We start from the raw sequence: 21,642 nt of genomic DNA on the forward strand, positions 1-21,642 counted from the left end.
CCTATAGGAGTAGCCTGCCTTCCACTATCAGTGGAACCTCACTTTCCACTGCTTGAAATTCCTAAGATAACCTTACCTAGGGCAGATGCTATGAAAGGAAATGCTCACTGAGACCCAACCTAAACATTCTAGATGTCACTAGGCAAGTATATACTGACCTAAAGAAAATAGTTTACACACCAAAAGAATTGTTAAGACTTTACTGATAAACTAGCAGAAACCCACAGGCACACGTGCAAGTGGATTCTAAAGGTCTTAGATCAAGGAGAGTGGAATATAACAAGAGAGCTGATCTCATTAATTGATATGTGCCCACTGACTGGAGCAGAGGTCAGCAAACTGTTTTTGTAAATAAAATTTTACTGAAACACAGCCATGTCCCTTCATTACACATTGCCCAAGGCTGCTTTCATGCTACAACGGAAAAGTTGAGTAGTTTCAACAAAAACCATATGGCTCATCAAACCTAGAGACAACTGTAGTATATTGAGAAAAGCTTTCTGTCAAAATTATCTTGAATTATTCTTGGTACTTATAGTTTTAAGTCTCAGTTATATGGAAAACTCTCTTACAGTATATATACATATATGCATTCAATGGGGAGGGTAGAGCTCAGTGGTAGAGCACATGCCTAGCATGCATGAGGTCCTGGGTTCAATCCCCAGTACCTGTGTTCAAAAGTAAATTAAAATAAATAAGCCTAATTACCTCCCCCCAAAACATAAATAAATAAAAACAAAGTTATATGCATTCAAATGTTATGCATTTATTTTATTACTCTTTTTCACCTGGAGTCCTCTAAATATTGTTAAATATTTAAACAGTAAATAATATTTGTTTTATTGTCCCAAAAAAGGGATATGAATTAGAATCCACTATGATAGCCACTGAGTGTTTTGGTTCCAAGATACAAACATACTGCACATGAAAGCATCAGCTAGCTGGCCAGACGCAAGGAGTTTCCTACCAAGGGGAAATGTGGTTTGCTGCTATACAATGATGGCAAAGAAGGCTACATCTGGAACCCCAAGGAGTCTCCTAGGGGCTTAGTACTTCCATGCCTGATTCTAAACATTAATTAAAAACTACAGCAGCCAGAAAGAGAAAGAAAAATACCATATGATATCTCATATGTGGAATCTAAAAAAAAAAAAAGACAAATGAACTTATTTACAAAACAGAAACAGACTCACAGACCTAGAAAACAAACTTATGGTTAACAGGGGGAAGGGGGTAGGAAGGTATAAATTGGAAGTTCGAGATTTGCAGGTACTAACTACTATGTAAATAAATAAACAAGTTTATACTGTATAACACAGGAATTATATTCAATATCTTGCAGTAATTTATTGTGAAAAAGAATATGAAAACGAATATATGTATGTTTATGTATGACTGAACATCATGCTACACACCAGAAACTGACACACTTGTAAACTGACTATACTTCAATAAAAAAAAAATACATATGAAAAAATAAAAGTAAAAACTTTAAACTTAGAATGTTTAAAGAAAAAAAAAATACAGCAACCAAAAAACAGAACAGTTAAGCACTCAGACCCTTCAGAAATGAAGGTCTGGGTTACACCATCAGGTAAAGAAGCCAGAGGAGCTTAGGTTCTAGCTGAGGGCAGGAGAAGCGTGGAATAGGAAGGTGAAGAAGGGAGCCATACAGATCAGCTGTGACTTCGTGACCAATTAGACACAGGACTGCAGTGGTTTTACACATTTTCTCTTTGCTCATTTATACATGTGTTTATTTGTATACAGTCAATTCTCACAACTCACAGATTCTGCATCTGAGAATTTGCCCACTCACTAGAATTCATTTGTGATCCCCCAATCAATACTCAGGCGCCTTGGCAGTCATTTGAGGATATGTGTACGTGCAGAACAGTGACACACTTCAGAGTCACTCGAAGTGCACGTTCCCAGTTGAAGTCAAACAAGATGATCCTCTTCCTTCTTGCATCAGCCCTCATTATAAACAAGTGTCCTTTCTACAGTGTATTTAGTGTCATATTTATTTTTTTTGGTGATTTCACTGTTCACAATGGCCCCCAAACATAGTGCTATCTAGTGTTTCTAAGCACAAAACAATGTAATGTGCCTTTCAAAGAAAACATTTGTTAGATAAGCTTTATTCAGGTATGAATGATAATGCTTTTGGCCATGAGTAGTTCAAAGTTAATTAATCAGTAATATAAATCAGATTACTTTAAACACAAACATACACAAAGTTGTTCTGACCTGTTGACAAAAACATAGTGACCTGAGGCCTTGCAGGATTCTAACCCTGTATTTCCTCCTTAGGTACAATGATTCAGTATTTGCTAATTCAATATTCATAATGACATATGGAATATCTCTACCATGAATAAGGAGAATCAACTGTACTTTGCCTAATTTCCAGTTTTCATTTTATATACAAGCTGTTGGAATTAACTTTACAACTTAGTTTTCATACAACTGAATACTGAGTGGGACAGTGATGGAATAAGAGCAGTAACTAATACAGCCAGTAATGGACAATGTAACTGTTAGAACTGTGTCTTCTTAATTGGGGTACCGGTGAGAATTTCTCCGCTTAGATGAAGAATAGTTGTAACTTGTTAGGTAGAAAATAGAGTCATTTTGTTGTTCTGAAGTTCAAATGTGTATAGAAGGTGCATATGGAAACATGTTACAGTGAACATGACATTCAGCTTTTCGGTGTGCTAAAGGGACACTGCAGGAAAAAAAATTAGAGCAGTTATCACTTGAGAGAGTCGGAGAAAGACTGGGAAGGAACAGGAGGTAACTTTCTGGGGTGCCGACAGTGTTCTAATCCTGACAGGAGCGTGGGTTACACAGGTATATGCAGTTATCGAAACTCAGCAAATACATACCTTAAAATAAACATTTTATGGTATAAATTTTAAACCCCAAAAAACTGTTGATGATACGCATGTTGAAGTATTTAGAGACATGTGTAGTGATGTTACTTTGGAATACATTTTTTAAAAAGAATGGGTAAAAAAATGCCCAGTTGAATATTGTTAAAAACAAGTATAGTACTTCATTAATGACAGAATTTAGGTGATGCATGTTGGATTATACACTACAAAATTGTTTCAACTTCACAAAATGTTTAATAATAAAATGTTGGGGAAATATACAATTAAGTAAACATTAGGATGGAGGACTACACACACGGTGCTGGGAGGACACAAGACACCTCACAACTATAGTTAAAATTGAATAAAATCTAAAATTCAATTTCTCAGTCTTAGTAGTTACAGCATAAATGCTGGATAGCATCATCACAGAAAGTTCTATTGGACTGCACTGGGACGGGGGTAGTGGCAGCGGAGTGCGGTGTTCCCTGGGGTCTCACCTGAAACCTGAAGGAAAAACAGACCGGTGTGAAAAGGCTGAAGAGGGAAACAAACATTCCAAACACAAAGACCAGCATATTTAAATGCCCAGAACTCAAGACTAATGAGGCTTTCAGAGAAATCCAATTCCAGTGTTTCAGCTGCTCTCCTCTCATCATCATTTCATTGCTCTGGAAGGGGTCACTTTCACTGACAGATGATTCTAGTAAACAGCCAGAAGGGAAGAGGGAAACCAATAAAGTATCTGTTACAACAATCCCGGTGACATGATGGTGACTTGACATGGAGTAGCAGCAGTGGAAATACAGAAAAATAGACCATTCAGAAAATAAGAGAGAAAGAAGCCTACATGTGATTTACACACTGACTGGACGTGGAGGTCAAGTGAAGAACAAGCAGAAGCTCAGGAAGATACCCAGGGCAACTGTCTGAGCAACTTCCAGCCACTTTGGTCATCAAAAGCAAGTGAATTCCCAATTCCATCTAACAGAGCAAAAAGCCAAATGAGATTCACTTTACCTCACTATTTGCCCTACTAAACAAAGCAGCTTCTTTAGCTTTTCATATCCCTGTTCCGCAGTTTCTGTGCAGTGTTTCATTGCCATGGCTGCCTGCTGGAGCCCTCTGTACAAGGAAGGAAGGGAAAAGGGGCACAGGGAAGGAGGAAACTTTAACGTGGTGGTCTCAGAACCTCAGGGTCCTGCAGAGCCCTATTTGTTTTGGACAACAACGTGAAGATGTCTGAAGTATCTAAGAGTGTGTGGGTAACATTTGGAGGAATTAGCTGGGGGGGGGGGGTGTTAATGGGCTGGGAAAGCACTATTACTTTTCCCATTTAAAAGGAAATTACAGGCTCCTGCTCAGTGAAAATTCACTATGCAATATAGAGTTAGAAACTGATTATATTCAGAATGTGAGGCTCACCTGTGGTTCCACCTAATGCTACACAATATCCAAAAATATAACCTGCTTTTCACAATGAAGATTATGGAATTAATGTATTTCATTTAAGAAATGTTACTGAATATATACTATGTAAAAAACTGGCCATAACAGAAACAGGAATAAGGTCATCTCTCCCAAAGAGGCAAGGAGGAGAAACCTACAGGCTTTAGCCTTACGAGAACTCCCTCACCTGCAGGGCAATCATCGACTCTGGAGAGAGAGGGGCTATTTTCCAGCGTTAGGTTGGAGTCTCTGTCACATACTGAAGTATTCACAGAATATATAATCTGAAGAATGGGACTGACTTCAAAATAATCTTGGAGGGGAGGGTGAAAGTACAGATAAGTAAGATCGAACAGGTGTTGGTAATTTTTGAAGGTGGGTGACAGTAACAGTGGTACATGATACTATTCTACTTTGGTATATTTTTAAGATTTTCCAAAAACAAAATTTGTTTAACTTAAATCCTCTCAATGAAGAGAAAACTGACTGATAAAAATTACCTCTTACATTAAAAAAAAAAGTTTTGAAGAAAGTAGTCCATGGGGACAAGAGTAAGACAGTCAGCTAAGCACATGAGCCTATCTCCCAACATGCTCAAATTCTAGAAATGACAGAATTTATTTAAAGAGATAAATGCATAACCTTGCTGGAAACAAAATTTTTAAAGAGGACTATCTGAAAAATAGAAATTTTAGAAAAATTCTCAAAACTTAAAAAGGACAGGATTTGATGGGTGGGCAAAATCACATCCAAGCACTCCCCCAGGGGAAGTGTGCCATGGAGGTGACTGCAGTTCTCTGAGTGATCCAAACTCTGACACAAGGGAAAGGAAGGGGCCCTGGAGATTTCCCAGCCTTCAGACAGGCCAGGCCATCAGCCTTTTCCCACAATCAGAATTCAAAGACTGGCAATGAGCAATTTTGAAAAACAAAGATGATCATAAAATCAATTTATAAGAAAGTAATACCATACAGAAGAATTAAGGAAACAAAATTAATGGAGCCAATTTTTTAAAATTCTAAAAATGAATATAATTGGCACTCTCACAGATCCACAAGGATGCAACTTACACTAAAAAGCAGACCAAGCGTCTATGCACTGACTGCTCAGCAGTGGGGATGCAGTGGAGAAAAGGACAAAACCACTTCTGAATGCCAGGGTAAACTGCCAGAGGACAGGAAGAACACACCTCGTATAGCACTAAATACAGTCAAATCAGCCCTCCCTGCGGAGATACTGTTTGAGTTAAAATATGAATGGGAGGGGGTGGCAGGGAGCAGTACTGAATGACAAGAAGCCTCCAGCATGCCAAATATGACCAGGCAAAGAGACCAAAACAAGTGCAAAGGACTTGGACAGGACTTCAACTTCAAGGGATCAAAAGGAGGCTCCCAGCATGTTAGGAATGATAGAGGATGCAGACAAGATACATCACAGTGGGCCTTGCAGGCTATGGTAAGAAGTTTAGGTTTCATTTTAAAAGCAAAGTGAAATCATTAGATAGCTTTTTAGAAAGGAACTATCTGATTTACATTTCAAAAAGATCACTTTGGCTGTGGTTTGGAAAACAGATTAGAGGCAGGCAAGAAGGGAAAGAACTGTATCTCACAGCCATATGGAATTTTAAAAAACATATTTTGCAAAAAAAAAAAAAAAAAGTGAAAGAACCGTGGTGGTGTGAACCAAGGACAGCAAGGCACATTACAGTAAATATATTCAGGTTTCATTTATGCTTCAAAAAGAAGACATAGTATGTATTTCTGTATTGTTTAGTTTTTTCTAGTAAGGACGAATTCATGTGCTAATACAATAAAAACTTAAAAGTAAACTGAGGAATGTGTTTTGTTAAAGATGTTACTGAGTAATCACTTGCAGCTGAAAACTCTTCAAGAATATTTGTAAACACTACAGACACATCATATTTTATAATTCAGCAGCCAGTTAAGTGAGGAAAGAAAAGCAAAATAACCCTGTCTCTAATATTTTTGTTAAACTATAGTTCAAAGCTATATCAATATAATCAGATACAACAGGAAGTATACATGATATAGACTCTAAAATTTAAAACAGTCCTTATCTTTTATAAACACTAAAATATTTATGAATGAAATGATGGCATGTAAAGTGTTTCAAAATAATCCACAGGTATAGATGAAATAAGATTGCTCATGGGTTGGCAACTGTTAAAGATGGGAGATGGGTACGTGGGGGGTTCATTATACCAGTCCTCGCCTTTGTAAATGTGTGAAATTTTCTGTAAGATTTTTTTCTTTATTTTTATTTGCATCTTTTTTATTGAAGTATAGTCAGTTTACAATGTTGTGTCAGTTTGTGGTGTACAGCATGTTTCAGTCATACATATACATATATATACATATATTCACTTTCATATGTCACTTATACATGGAATCTGAAAAAAGACACAAATGAACTTATTTACAAACAGAAACAGACTCACAGACATAGAGAACAAACGTATGGTTACAGGGGGTAGAGGGGGTGGGAAGGGATAAATTGGGAGCTCAAGATTTGCAAATACCAACTACTATCTATAAAACTGATAAACAAGTTTATACTATATAGCCCGGGGAACTATGTTCAGTATCTTACGGTAACCTATAATGAAAAAGAATATGAAAACGAATATGATGAGGTTTTATTTTAAATCTTTAAGGGACAGGGGTGAGGAAATTAAAACAACGATAATTCATTTTGATTTTATTAGAGATAAGTTCTAATATAAACTCTACCCCCATAAACATTTACAGTTCTTAGTGTAAAATATAAAAGACTGCATCACTCATGCAGAAGCAGGTACAGAAACCACGTTAAAATGATGCTAGAGAATAAACTAGGGATCAAATAAGAATGGTGAAAATGCTGTGTGCTGGCTGTTGAACCATCAGCCTCTACAGCTGGTACAGTGAATCACAAGGCAAGTCAATGGGTATCTATGTGTTTCCTATTCTCAACATATGAGGGATCAGGGGGCGGAGAGGTAGTCTTTAAAACAACATGAAGATTTCAAACATCTCCCTTTTTTTTTTCTCAAAGGGAAGATCAGATCAATGTACTGAATTGAGGATTCCAGACTGCTTGAGGAGGTAAGAAATTTGGGTATGAGATAAACCATAAGTCACCGTACTTCCCTTATCCAGTCATAAAAATGTTTAACAGGACAGTTGTAACAGAAGACAATTAAGAACCTACAATATGCCAGATACTTTTAGTATATTTGTTTCACTTAATTTTCATGAAACAAACCTAGAAAGTTAACATCTTTTATACTTTTATAACTGAGGAAACTGAGGCTCAAAGAAGTTACCCAATCTGCCTAAAGACTCACAGTAACTGTCAGAATGAGACCCAATTCTAAAGCCCAGCTTTCTTTGCAGCACAGCTCATGAACCTCTTCCCCATATAAAACAGGCTAAGCTTTCCACAGTCCCCAAGCCTTGCACGCTTCACTCACCCAACCCATCATTTAATGTAACATTTTAGCCCCAATCACTTCCCACCTCACAGGCTGAACCTGACTCTAGTGGAAGCCAAAAATGCATTTGCAAAATTCTTTGAACGGTTTGTCCAGATGCCTCAGGCCAGACATTCTTCACCCAAAGTCATGGCAGTTTCCTGCTTGGACAGTGGCGAACCAGCACTCCAACACGTGCTCACAGCACCCTGGATGGCCCCTCCTCAGCCGCCTGCCACGATGATCGGGTCCCCCTTGCAGGTGTGCCAGAACAACCACCAGGACTCAGAGGCCACCATCAACTGCCAGATCCACCTGGAGCTCTACACCACCTACATCTCCCTGCCCACGTCTTCCTGCTTTGACTCTGATGGTGTGGCTTTGAAGAACATCGTCAAATATTTCCTTCAGCAGTCTCATGAGGAGAGGGAATATGATGAGAAACTGGTGAAGCTACAGAACCAACAAGGTGGCTGAATCCCAAATTCTTCAGGATATCAAGAAACTAAACCATGACAACCCAGACAGCAAGCCGACTGAATGCAACAGAATACGCATTACACTTGGAAGAAAAGAATGAATCAGTCCCTACTGGAACTGCACAAACTGGCCACTGACAAAAATGATACCTGCTTGTGTGACTTCACAGAGACATTACCTGAATGAGCAGATAAAATCCATCAAAGAATTGGGTGACCACAACACCAACTTGCACAAGACGGGGGCCCACAAATCCGGCATGGCAGAGTATGTCTTTTACAAGCACACCCTGGGAGACAGTGACAATGAGAGCTAAGTGACAGCCACAGGGTCACTTTCCTGTCACCAAGGCAGTGCATGCATGTTGGAGTTACCTTCACCTTTTCTATAAGCTGTACCAAAACATCCACCTACATTCTTTCATTTGTATATTCCTTAAACTAAAATTTTGGCATCCCTCCAAAAAGTTATGTATACTGTCACTCCAAAGGTTGAATTCCATTTCAAACTATGTTTCTCTTGCCTTCTAGGATTAAAAGAGGCATCCAGCATTTCTATGTCCCTTTTAAATAAAATTCAGATCTTTATTATGTTACAATTTTATCCAACAGAATTTCCATTTAATAAGTAAATACCACTTCCTCGACAATAATTTCTGTGGCACATCCAAATAATCCGGGGAGAATTCATTATTATTCCTCCAGTGCACCTCGGTGACTTCTCCATAAGAGAATTTGCCACAGTATAAGTGATGGTTGTATAGGTCCCTTTCTCCTCATAACAGTGGTGTGTCTCCTAACTGGGATCTTCTCTCACCTTCCTCCAAATCTAGCCCCAACGTTGCTGCCAGAGCAACCCTTCCAAAATGCACTCCTAATAAAAATTCTGCAGTATTTTCACATCGCTGGCTAGATTCAATCAAGTTCTTTCAGATCTAAAGGGAAATAAGACCGTTCATGACCAGGTCCCTTGAAGTGGTCCAGCCTCATCACCCTCACTCCTCCCCCTTACTGTACACTCCTGTAACACAACGAGCTGGTTGTACTTCCTTAAACACACTAGTTCTTACGCGGCATCCCTGGGGACTTGCTATTCCATGAAAAGGCCTTCCCCACTTGCCCACCTGGAACACTTCTACTCCTTCATCAGGATTCTGCCCTCAAATGCTGGTTCCTTTGTGAAATCCTCCCTAACTGCTTCAGTGAGAAAGTAGACAACGCTCCTTCTCTGCTCCTCCTACACTGAGCATCCCCCGACTCACAAGTACATGACCTCACTTAACTATACCACAGTCTCAGTAAGTTGACCTTCACTATTTGCCTGCCTCTCACAACCCCCAAAGTCCCAAACCTGATTAAAAGCAAGTTTGAGAGAATGAACCGTCTTTTCTTCTTTATGTCACCTAGTTCAGTAACAGGCACGAAGTGGGCACTCGATATTTACTGAAGGAATATAACCAAATTCCTTCTTAAATGTATTATAATTCATCAGAATAACAGAATCCAAGATATGTAATAACAATTATAAAATCAAATTGATACTACCAAAGACTCATAAAGACACTAATTTTTTTAAAAAATTATAAATATGGCTGTTTTTGCAGTATCTCAATTGTGTACTTAGAGCCATGGATAATTTTTTCCTTTGCCACATCCTGGGAGACAGTGACAAGGAGAGCTTCCTCCTATTTTCTGAGAGATCAGGCAACCAAACATCATGCCATCTCCTGAGCAAAGTTAAACAACAGATTTCTTTCTCCATAGATAAGTATCAGCCAAAGGTTAGCAAAATATACAGGAAGGGCCGGAGAAAAAGTGGAATAGCTAAGTCTTTCACTGAAGTACTATTAGAATCTGTCAATATTCTAGAGAGAAAAAAATAAACAATTTTAAGAAACATGAAGTTGAGGGGTTAGAAATACGATGTGCTGAGAGTCACAATCAAGAGGGAAAGAACCAGACTGAAAAAGGCAAGACTTGGTGGTCAGAGATGCTAAGGCCAGCGGCAGAGCAGAAGCAAGCCCGGGGGTGGCTGTTCAGGCTGCAACACTTGGAATATGAGGGAGGAGGAAAACGTTAAGGTCATTCCAAAAAGGAACACAAGGCCGAAAAATAAAAAAGTACTGTCTGTAAAAGGTCCTACTTAAATCCAAGATCAAAGCAAGATGGGGCAGAGTCTGAAAGAAGTCTCATGGCAAAAACACAGAAAACAGCAGAATCTAGCCACAGAAACACAGAGCAAGAAGTTATCTCAGCAATTCCACAGTCAAGTGAGGACCAATGACAGAACAGTTTAAATAAAAATACCCTCAACAGGAAACCCTAGACATTATAAGCATCTCTTTCCAATCACCCTAACCTAAAAAGTGTTTTTTACTATATACAGCCAAACTGAAAGGAAAAAAAGGCTGAGTAGTTATGTAGCAAGTACATGTGAACAGTGACTGCTCCAAAATCTTCCTGGGTAAAACAGGAAAATAAAATCTACTGTAACCAGGTTTGCTCAATTTGAATGGACATTAGTCTTTGCTTCAATTAACTATAAAGGTATAAATGTTGTGATAAGAGTCCTTGCTCAAGGAATTTCAACTTGGAAAATAAGTTTAGAAGGGTCCATACCAGACAAAAGCAAACAAACAAACAAATCCACCAATTAAAACAGCCAACCTCACTCATCCATTTTGAAAATATTTATTGCACACCTACTTCATGTCAACATGTTTCAGGTACAGAGACAAGAGCTCTTTCCATAAAGTTTATATTCTAGAGGAACAGACAGACAAGAAATACAAAGGAGGTAATTCAAGACAGTGTTACGTTTTATGAAGAAAATACAAAAAAGTAAAAGGAGAGTATTAACTGATCTAGAGAGTGCTTTTTTACATAGTGTGTCATGGCTGCAATATGACTGCACATTTGAAGATCACAGAGAATAGCTTTCCAGAGTGTAGGAACAACAAGAATAAAGACGCTTAGTCAGAAATGAGTTTAGCACTTGGAAGTAAAGCGGTAAGAACCTAGTGATGGAGGAGAAGATAAAGATGAAAAGAGATGAAAGTAAATAGGAGTCAAATAAGTAAGGCTTTGCAGTATTAGCGGAGGACTGTGTTGAAAAGAGAACAGAAGATGAGGATATACAGACTACCAACAACTCTTTAAAGTTCTGCTGTCAAGAGAAACAATGATACTGTTCAGTAGCTGAAGGGACACATAACATCAAAGAACAGTTTAAGATGGAAACACCACAGCATGTTAGAGTCCTGATGTCAATGACCCAGCAGAGGAGCAAGTGAAGACGCGGGAGAAAACATAAATGTAAAAGCAGTATTTTCAGGTGCGAGGAAATAGAATCCAGGGCGTAAATACAGGAATTGGATTTTGCCAGGAATAGAGATGCTTTATCCATTAACATACGAAAAGTAGCAGAGAAGGTACAGATGCAGGTAGGCCAGTAAATTTAGTGGTAGAAAGAAGAGGAAACTTCCCTGTGATGGCTTTCATTTTCTCAAAAATGACAAGGTCAAAAACAATGAGGCAAAGGAATAGAGGAAAGGAGGTTTTAAACTGGAGAGTTAAGGAAAGAGGAAAAGGTTTGAGATACTGATTCAAGAATAGACATACCAGGAAATTGTAAGAATGTAAGAATGTATCGCATGTGCATTTGAAATCGAGATTATATGCTTAAAATGAGACCAGTCAGCAAGGTTATTTTCACTCTTCTCCATATTCAGCTCTGAGGTTGGACAAACAAGTTGGCTTTAATCAGTTCAAATTTTGCTAAGTATAACAAAAGAATACAGGGGTGAGAAAATTAAAGGGTGTTTTCAGTGAAGTGACTACAAGACGGATCACTAAATCTGAGAAAGGAGGAAAGAGGACATGTATACATCACAAAGCATGTTTTCTATCCCCACGTGGTCTATAAACTCAAAGACAAAAAACCATGAGTCCCACACTACATACCCTCACCAAAGAGCAGTACAGTGAAGCCTCTACTGACCAATTACATGAGTCTTCTACACATTCTGGAACTCCAAATAGCACAAACTCATCAGATTTTTTACATTTATTTTTTTTTTAAGCAGTGTTCTAAAGATCTTGAAAGAAAAATCAACTTATGGTTTAAATGATATTTTTGTTCTTAAGAGCAGGTGATTGGGTTCCCATGATATTTCCAGATAAACAAAGATTAATAGCTGGACAATAATCAAAGAAACACTATGGCAATAGAAATTAAGCTTAACCACAATTAAATTAGCTTCAGATGGGAAAGTAAAGCCTAATTACTACAGGGCATCCCATCTCAGAACAACTCCCCCTGTCCCACAGAATCAAAACTACTGCATTTCCGGGCACACACTCAGCTAACTAGTCAAGGAACTGAGACTTGGACACTACTGCTAACTATAGCCTATATCATTAAATGAATTTAAAATAATTCTAGAAGCTATCTGACCATCCACTAGAATACTTAGTTTACAAGAGTCCCCCTTATCCTCCAGGAACACATTCCAAGGTCCCAGGTGGATACCTAAACTATGGATAGTTCTGAACCCTTATATACACTGTTTTTTCCTATACATACACATCTACGGTAAAGTTTGATTTATAAATTAGACAGAGTGAGAGACTGACAACAACAATAATAAAATAGAACAATTACAACAAGGTACTGTAATAAAAGATGTCAACGTAGTCTCTCTTCTCAAAATATCTTACTGTACAAATGTGATGCTTTTTCCATCTTAACCTAAGCACTATCACACACTGTGGCCACAACTTTTGCAGTCTGGGGTGTGACAGACAAACCAGCACAAATTTCTTTTTCCTTTTTCACAATTTCACAGATTGAAGATTCATTCTTATCATAGGTCTTAGCAACCACAACATACAATTTTTTTCTCTCCTTATTAAGTCAACAACTCACTTTTTCACTTAAAAGAAGCACTTTATGGCTTCTCTTTGGTATATCCAAATTTCCAAATTGTCAGCATCACCAGGCTTGCACTTTGGGGCCGTTATTAAGTAAAATAAGGATTACTTGAACACAAGCCCTGCGATACCGCTGATAATCCAGATGGCTACTAAGTGACTAAATGGGCGGGATACATGGGACAAAAGGATGATTCATGACCAGAGTGAGACAGCGCAAGACTTTATCATGCTACGCAGAAAGGTTCGCAATTTGAAACTTATAAATTGTTTATTTCTGGAATTTCCTACTTAATATTTTTGGACCACGGTTGATCACAGGTAACTGAAGTCGAGAAAAGTGAAACCACAGATAAGGGGGGAACTACTCTACATAAATTAGTCATTTGTTTTCACGACTTTATTTACTCTTTCCATATTTAAATAACATCAAGAAAGTCATACAGAACACGAAACATATTTTTAGTAAGTTAGGTTCACATAAAAAGTATCACCATCTTTTGCACTCGGGAGATTTCCAACTATTCTTTTCCCAATGTCCAAAATATATGGTTTAATCAGATCAGTTCAGTGAAATAAAGAAAAATTGGGTCCAGAAAGAATGTTAAAGGAAAAAAAGAGATAAAAGGTTTGGTTCCCAGGTTGTGTTCCTACTTAAGTCACCAAATAGAACAAACCATTAGCAGAGAATTAAAATAGCTTCCTTATCTGTAACATGAGAATACTAAAGTAGACACTACTAAAGTTTTCTTTCTGCTCCAAAACTTCTATTCCTAAAGCAGTGCTTTGGACTTCCCTCTTTCAAAGGCCTTTTTGAAAAGGAAGGCTATAAGATTTAACCTTTCAATTCATGAACCTATTACATAGTTTCCTTCCCTGAATTACAATTAATAGAAAAGCCTAGAGGAAAAAAAAAAAAAAGATGAATATTTTTAAATCAGAAAAAACTAGGCCAGCTAAGCTAATTATTGGTGACTCTCTCCTTTGTATGCAGCTCTTTGCTTCACATCCACTCTTCTCACACCCATTCTCCTTTATTTCTTCTCTCTCCAAACCTCAGGCCTAGTAGTGCAGTCCTGAATGCCTCCCAGAGGACTCTGAGGTTAGAGAACCCAGACACAGAATTTATTTGGGAAAACAGTAGCTGATGCTAAGGAAAGTCAGAGGTTCTGCCTCACCTTTATATCCCTATCACCAAACACAGTGGAGTACATTAACAGATACCTAATTTAACTCCTCTGTACGATTTATTACACCAGTGATTCTCACCAGTGATTTTTTTTAGAAATGCAAAATTTCAAGTCCCACCTAGACCTACTGAAACAAAAAGTTTGGGAGTGAGGCACAGCACGCTGTTTAAAAAGCCCTCCACGTGAGGTTCTGACGCACACTCAAGCTTGAGAACCACTGTATTAAACACGTCAGGAAATTACCTTCCTATTCATTACTGCTAGTGACAAACAAAATATGCTGATTTTTCTCAGCTGCCACCACTTACAAATGTTTGGGCCCACCTGATGCTGTCAACTACTTAACTTCTGTCTCCAGCCTGCACACAAGATGAACTTTAGAGTCAAATAACTTATGGCTCTGAAAGTCAACAGCTATGACCTTATCCAAGTTAATGAAACTCTTGGAGCCTTAGTTCCTTCGTCTATAAAGTAGAAATAACAGCACATACCTCCATGAATAAGAGACAGCCTACAAAAAGGCCCCTAACAGAGCACCCAGTACACAGCAGACCTTCAATAAATTTAAGATCTTTTTCTTTTCTTCCCTACCCCCTGTATCCAAGTCCCTGCTACTTTACACAGACAACACCCTAAAGAAGACAGCTCTCTGGTACTCCTCTGAGAAGTGTCACCAATGCCTCCTATACAGAAAAGCTCTCTGGGAAGCTGGGTAGTTTTTGGAAAATACCACAGGGAGAGAAACTAAGTGTGAGAGTCCTACAGAATCATACACAGAACAGCAATTCTAGAAAGGCAGTCCACAAACAAATCATACAAAAGTGTGTACTTTTGTAACTTAAAAAATAATTGACGTTAAACACAATATAGGCAACTTTCTCTTAAGTGGCCAAATTTAAGGTACCTAGATATTAATGCTACACTTCACGGAGTAGGAAGTCTTAACACTGGAAAATGCAGGAGAACTGGTATACATGACCCATATTACAGTGGTCCAGGCATTCAAATTCCAATTCCAAAGATTTTCTGGGGCAGCCTCAAATTCTTCGTCCCGATGTTGTCATGCTACATATTCTGATTTTTGGTTCAAAAAATATATATGGTCCCCATCCAAAAAAACTGCCATGAATGAGACCTAAAAACTGGAGAGTATTACTTTTTCCTAAATTGATAATTTTGAGGGTATTTTATCAGAAAAAAATTCCTGACTTCAGCCCCTCACTCCCTCTAATAGTAGGTCCAGTATTAAAAAGTTTAATTTAACCCGCCTGACTAATAGCTCTGTTCGGCGGGATGAAAATAGATCAGTGCAGGTGATATGTCATTAAACTCGAATTATTTCGCACGGTAACCAAGCTAGGAGCATCAGTTCAACGTGCACTCGCACCTTTAATTCTTACTCCTCCCGCTGACAACTAAGACGGGACAGCCCTCTATTCTTGCTGTAGAGGAGCCAACATTCCAAACTGTAGGACTGACGTGAAACTTAAGCGTTGGTATCTTTTTAAGTGGAACTTTTTTCAGAGAACTCGGAAAAGGAAGGTTGAATGATACCAGGCTGGTTATTGTAAAACCACAAACTTAATGCCTTGCCCGCCGGGAGCTTGAATTCCGGCACCCGCTCCTTAACGCACCGACCTAACAACTTCCTCACACAGCGCAGAGTATGGTGGTGTGATAGTTACTCACTTAACAGTCAACACTGCCCCTCTCACTTCACTCAGCCGGACACTCTCCCCTCCACCCTCCGGAACGCGAAAGTGAAGGAAGCCTCCCCTCTGGCCACCTTTACCGCCTCCTCCCAGCACCGCTGACCGACAGAGTCCCCAGGAGCCAAGCGAGGGTCCCGAGCGAGGCCGGAACCCGACAGCTGCGCAGGACGCGTCCCAGGACGCTCCAGAAGTCGCTGCCCGGTGCCCCGCTTCGCCCCAGCTCTTCGGCTCCGCTCGTCACTCCAAACACGCCGTCCCGGCCCCGCGGCCCGCCGCTCCCCGCTCCTCTTCCCCAGACAAACCCGGAACCGGGCGCCGGCCCCCTCCCAGGAGCGGGCTCAGGCCCAGGCCGGGCCGCCCAGTCCCGGGCTCGCGCCCCAGCGCCCGGACCGCCCCGAGACTCGCCCAGACGCAGGCTGGGGAGCGCCGGGAGGCCTGGCCGGGAAGCCCGCTCCTCCGGCCAGGGCAGGACACGACTCACCTTCGTACTGCAGGTCCACCAGGACCAGCAGGAAGGGGAACACCGAGCCCAGCCGGCTGGTCACAGAGCCGGGGGCCACCATGTCCGAGGGTGCGGGCGGTGAGGAGGAGCAAAGGTGCGGGGCCCAGCAGCCCCCGCCGGCGTCTAGGCTGCAGCTGCGCCCGCCCGCCGTCGGCTCTCGCTCAGGCCCAAGGCGGCTGGCGCCCAGCGGAGGAAGGCAGCGGTGGGCGGGACCCAGGCGACGCTACGCCCCGAGAGCCGCTGCTGCCCAATCGCCTTCTTCCTGGACGCTCTCCTACTGGGCGCGCCGGGGTCGTGGTTGGCGCTGATAGGCTACGGAGGGCGCCGCCCCGCCCCGTCTCTGATAGGATAACGTGGAAGCACGAGACGAGGCTGCGTCCGCCGGTGGTGGAGCTGTCAGGAGCTCCAAACCGCCGCGGCCGGCCGGAGGGAGGCAGACGGGGAGACTGTGTGGCAGCCCCGAGTCCGCATGCGCAGGCCGCAGAAGCCTTTTTGGGTCGGTCCCCTCGCGCTAGATTAGTGAGGAGAAGGATGTCAGCAATTCGAGGTTTTCTGGTGTGCTGTTTGGGGAGGAAGATGAAGTCGCCACGTCCAGAATGAGAAGCCAAACTTGATCCTGGGAATCCGAGGGGAGGGACTGGGGAACATGATGAGTCCCAGAGCCTGCTGCCTCCCGCTGGAGCGTCTCGGGGACCAGTACAGACCGAACTGAAGAGTGCTCGAGAAACGGGCAGGAGAAGCTGGGGCTCAGTAAAGTGGGGTGAGCTGATGGAGGCGAGAGCATTTCAGGGACAGTCAGGTACATTAGGGACCTAAGGCAGGTAAGTGAGAATGGCACGGAAGCTTGGGACCCATCCCCCAACTGCCCAGTGGACCAGCGTGTCCAGAAAAGAGCAATTCTGGAAGATTCTATGCAGAAGAAACCAAAGAAGCACAGCAGCTAAGAGAGCAAAGGGCTCTAGAGTGTGCAGCCAACATCAACGATAATGGAAAAAAGACCTGTTAGGACGGATCTTGTATCTTGCGCCCAGAGGAAATTCAAGAGAGATATGAACTTGAACAAGATAAAGTTCACATTACTAAGTTTGGCACACTATACACCAGTGATGTTTTACATGGGATAAAACAGTAATGCCTTTGTGTGAAGCATTGTCAAGTGCAGACATTACCAGTGAACATGCATTTGTTACCTTGGTGCTACTGCACACTTTAGAACTCATGAATGATAAATAGGAAATCACGAATTCACTACCCTAACATGCACTAAGGATGGTAGAAAGCTTTCTAAGCTTCTACCCCAAAGGGAACTAATGTAAAGAAAATGGTTTGGAGAAAGGGAAAAAAAACGTCAGTCCCTTCGTAGTTGTGATGAAAAGCAGTACTGTATGTGAATAAAGGAGGACGCAGATCCAAGAAATGTTAATTCCACACCATGGCTATTATGTAACTTACCTTTATCTGTAAAGTGGGTATGATACTAGTCAAAGTTTGTTTTGAGGTTTCATAAAGTGGGTAAAAACTCTTGTAAATTATAGTGTTATACAAATATTACTCATCCTTCTAACAAGAGTAGAATCATGAGACTCCTCTTTGGGATTTCTTTAGGATTTTTTTTTTTTTTTTGGTTTATCATTTTCCTTTTTGACCATCACAAGGTGGTGTTAGTGAAAAAATAGCAGATGATTTCAGTGTCCACAAGTAGTTAGTGAAGACATTACCCAGATAAGATACCATGGCCAAGGCAGCCAACAAAATGCTGAAGATAATGGGGAAAGATTTTTGTAAACAAATAATGCTAAATGATGAACTATCACTAGAATGCTGCTTGTGATTCTAGTCTTAAGGAAGAAGCAGTGCTAAAGAAGTTATGAATGGAAATTAAAAATTATTAATGAGGTGATAGACCTTGTGCTATAATAAAAATAAACACGGGTCTTCAATGTTGAAGTGATTTTAGAAACTCATTGATCAAATTGTATAACCATGAATCCTGAAGTCTTAAAACGAAGATTTACAAAGTATCCCTTGAAAGAGGTAATTTTCCAACAAAGAAGGAAACATTATTTTAGACAGTAAATGTATAGTGCTAAAATTATCTTTATATGTATAAAAACGCTTAGGATGTTTTCTCCAGTGTTCATCTCAGCATAGTTGTCACCTGAGCTCTTTTGCCAATAAAACCAAAGTAATTCAGTGATAGTCGGGAAAGTTATAAATATTGTTTGTGCTTATCAGCATTTATTTATGCAGTCCTTTTTTAAACGTAAGCATAAACACCACTATAATCGATAGCACTTATTCATTATAATAGTAAAAGACTTAAAATAATGGTAGGATGTTTAAATGGTGGTATATCCAAAACTAGAAATATAATTTCTACTTTATATAAGTATATTGATCTATGTTTATTGACCAGGAAAAATAATGTTGGTAGAGAGTAGTGGACACATCTAGAACACATTTTGGAGGCAAAGGAGACAAAATTTGGTGATGGATTAGCTATGGGGAGAAATTAATATTCAAAAGCAAGCATGATATAACATCTTTCTGCACCAAATCAAAAACAAAATAGGCAGCATTATAATTCACATAATGAATGCTGCAGTGTACATCCTTCTGCATTTATCTTTATGAATTTGTGCTTTCACACAAAGTCCAATGCAGCCCCTATACAGCTTCCAACAAGTAGGGAATAAAGTCTCCAAGCTGTTGTCGCTCTGCTACAACATAGCAAGTCTTGTGGTTGCCCAGGAATGGAAATAAAAATAGAGCTTGAATCCAGAAGTGACATTTACATTTCCATTAGCTATAGCTAGTGACATAACTTCCCATAACTTCAAAGGAATGGGGAAGTTTGTTGGGACATCCAGATAATTAATGAGCCCTAATATATCTGTTACAGTGAGCAAAAGTGTAACAAGTTCACCAGTTAGAATATTATGAACAAAAGTTAACATTGCCAATGCTGTTATATTGACCCCATGTATCCCTGATTTGATGTCATGAGAAGGGCACTTAACCTCTGTGATATTCTTTCCATTCTATAACCCAGTGTAAATATGAAAAAATTCACATAAACCAAAACTGAGGACCATTTTCTCAAATACCTGATGAATACTCCTCAAAACTGTCAAGATCATGAAAAACAAGGAAAGGCTAAGAAACTATTAACAGACCAGAGGAAACTAAAGAGACATGATGACTGAAATGTGCTGTCTTAAACCAGATCCAGAAATTACTACTTAATTGCAATACCAAAGTAGAGCCAAAATATTTCTGATAGCTATGTAGGCTCTGAAGAGACCACCTGGCACATGGACACAAAGGTTTCCTTGCCGAACCATTATTATGAATTCATAACAATGATACAGAAACTAAAATGAGAAAACAAACAAACAAAGGGACCGTGCTGGAGTCTAAGCCAAGATAAGTATTTCCATGGACTAGAAACGGGGGGAAAACCCCACAAAATTATATGCAAGCAGAAACCAGGGGAATGCTAGCCTCTGTTTTAGGGACCAAAGGTAATCCAGAGACAGTCTCCTTGTTCTCCTGGGTGCTTGGCACCATCAGCAGGGGCTCTGTTATGGCTTCTTGTTTACACGGAATTGTAGAAACCTAGGAATGGGGAATCAAGCTTCTCCCGGCTGGCTCTGCAGCATCAGCTTGGAACTGCCACTACAGGACAGGAGAGAGTAAGCACAGAAAGAAAAGTGGAAACACAAAGAAGCAATAAAAAATGACCTTCCCACTCATGGAACTGCAAAATAATATTTCCAAATGCAAGAACTCTACTGCTCAGGACAGGCAACAAATCAGCAACTGAACCTGAACTCACTTAAGAGGAAATTAATGATAGAGACTAAGGGTGCTTACAGACATAAAGAAATCACATCCATAATTACAAGAAAGAATGAAACAAAGCAGGCCTAAGTGAAACAAAGACAGGTGGATGTAATAAACAACTGTATTAGTTGCCCAGGGCTGCCGTAGTAAATTATCACAAACTAGGTGGTTTTGCTACCAAACCAGGTTGGTTTGCCCACTCGCACAAGCCGAAACGCCAAGATGAAATCTGCAGTGGAGAGTTTATTAGCAAGGCAGCCAACCGAGAAGAAAACAAGTCTCTCACCTACTTCCCGAAAGGCAAGGGGCTGGGGTATTTACGAGGTAAAGCAGCAGAGTGGTCCGAGGCATGGGGAGCGTGGGGAAAGGTGATTGGAAATAAAAGAAAAAGGTGAGGTAATCACCGTTTCCCTCAGGTGTAACTAAGCTACAGGTTCTTTGCCCGAGGCATGTTCAGAAATGGTCTTGGCGCTGGAACGTTCTGAGGGTGGAGTTTTGGGCCCACTGATGCCAGAAGGTCAGAGAGCAAGACAGTTGCGCATGCCCAGGTGGAGGGCTGGTGGTCCTCACCAATCTTAACCAGCTCAAGCTCAAACTAGACACAACTGACTCCAAGTTCCTGGAAAACAACTTGGGCAAACACCTTGTTTAGACTACGTGTCCCTTGGAGGACATGCAACAATTAAAATGACCTTGATCAGGGAAGGCAGGTTACAGGTGTAATGGATTTAGCCTGTGGTTTCAGTTTAAAAGAACAGAAATTTATTCTCTCATGGTTCTGGAAACTAGAAGTCCAAAATCAAGATGTTGACAGGGCCACACTCTCTCCAACGGCTCTAGAAAAGACTCCTTCTTTGCTTTTTCCTCATTTCTGGTGGCTCCCAGCAATCCCTGGCATTCCTCAGCTTGTGGCTGCATCATTCTAGTCTGCCTCCATTTTTGCATGATGTTCTGTATATTCCTCTCCTTTTCTTCTTGACTAATTACATCTGCAAAGACCCTCTTTCCAGATAAGGTCACATTCAGAGACTCACGTGGAAATGAATTTTGGAGTAAGGAGCATTATTTAACCCACCATGATAACTGATAATCTTTGAAATTAAAAGCAGTCCCTGAAATTAAAAAAAAAGAAGAACATAATACACACACGGAACCTAATTGATGGAATAGGCTCTAGAACACAA

General features: G+C 40.4%; 1 protein-coding gene and 1 pseudogene across 1 annotated transcript in view; one reads left to right on the forward strand and one right to left on the reverse strand.

The window, feature by feature from the left end:
• The window catches only part of DNAJC3 (DnaJ heat shock protein family (Hsp40) member C3), a 56,089-nt gene extending 39,280 nt beyond the window's left edge, over positions 1-16,809 (reverse strand). The window contains exon 1 of the mRNA XM_032496771.1: positions 16,592-16,809. Coding sequence (XP_032352662.1) covers positions 16,592-16,673 — 82 coding nt within the window. The 5' untranslated portion in view covers positions 16,674-16,809. The remainder of the gene's footprint in view (positions 1-16,591) is intronic.
• On the forward strand, positions 7,414-8,593 carry LOC102522265 (annotated as a pseudogene).
• Positions 16,810-21,642: the final 4,833 nt, after the last annotated feature.

Source organism: Camelus ferus, chromosome 14 (assembly GCF_009834535.1).
Source record: "Camelus ferus isolate YT-003-E chromosome 14, BCGSAC_Cfer_1.0, whole genome shotgun sequence".
Taxonomy (NCBI): Eukaryota; Metazoa; Chordata; class Mammalia; order Artiodactyla; family Camelidae; genus Camelus; species Camelus ferus.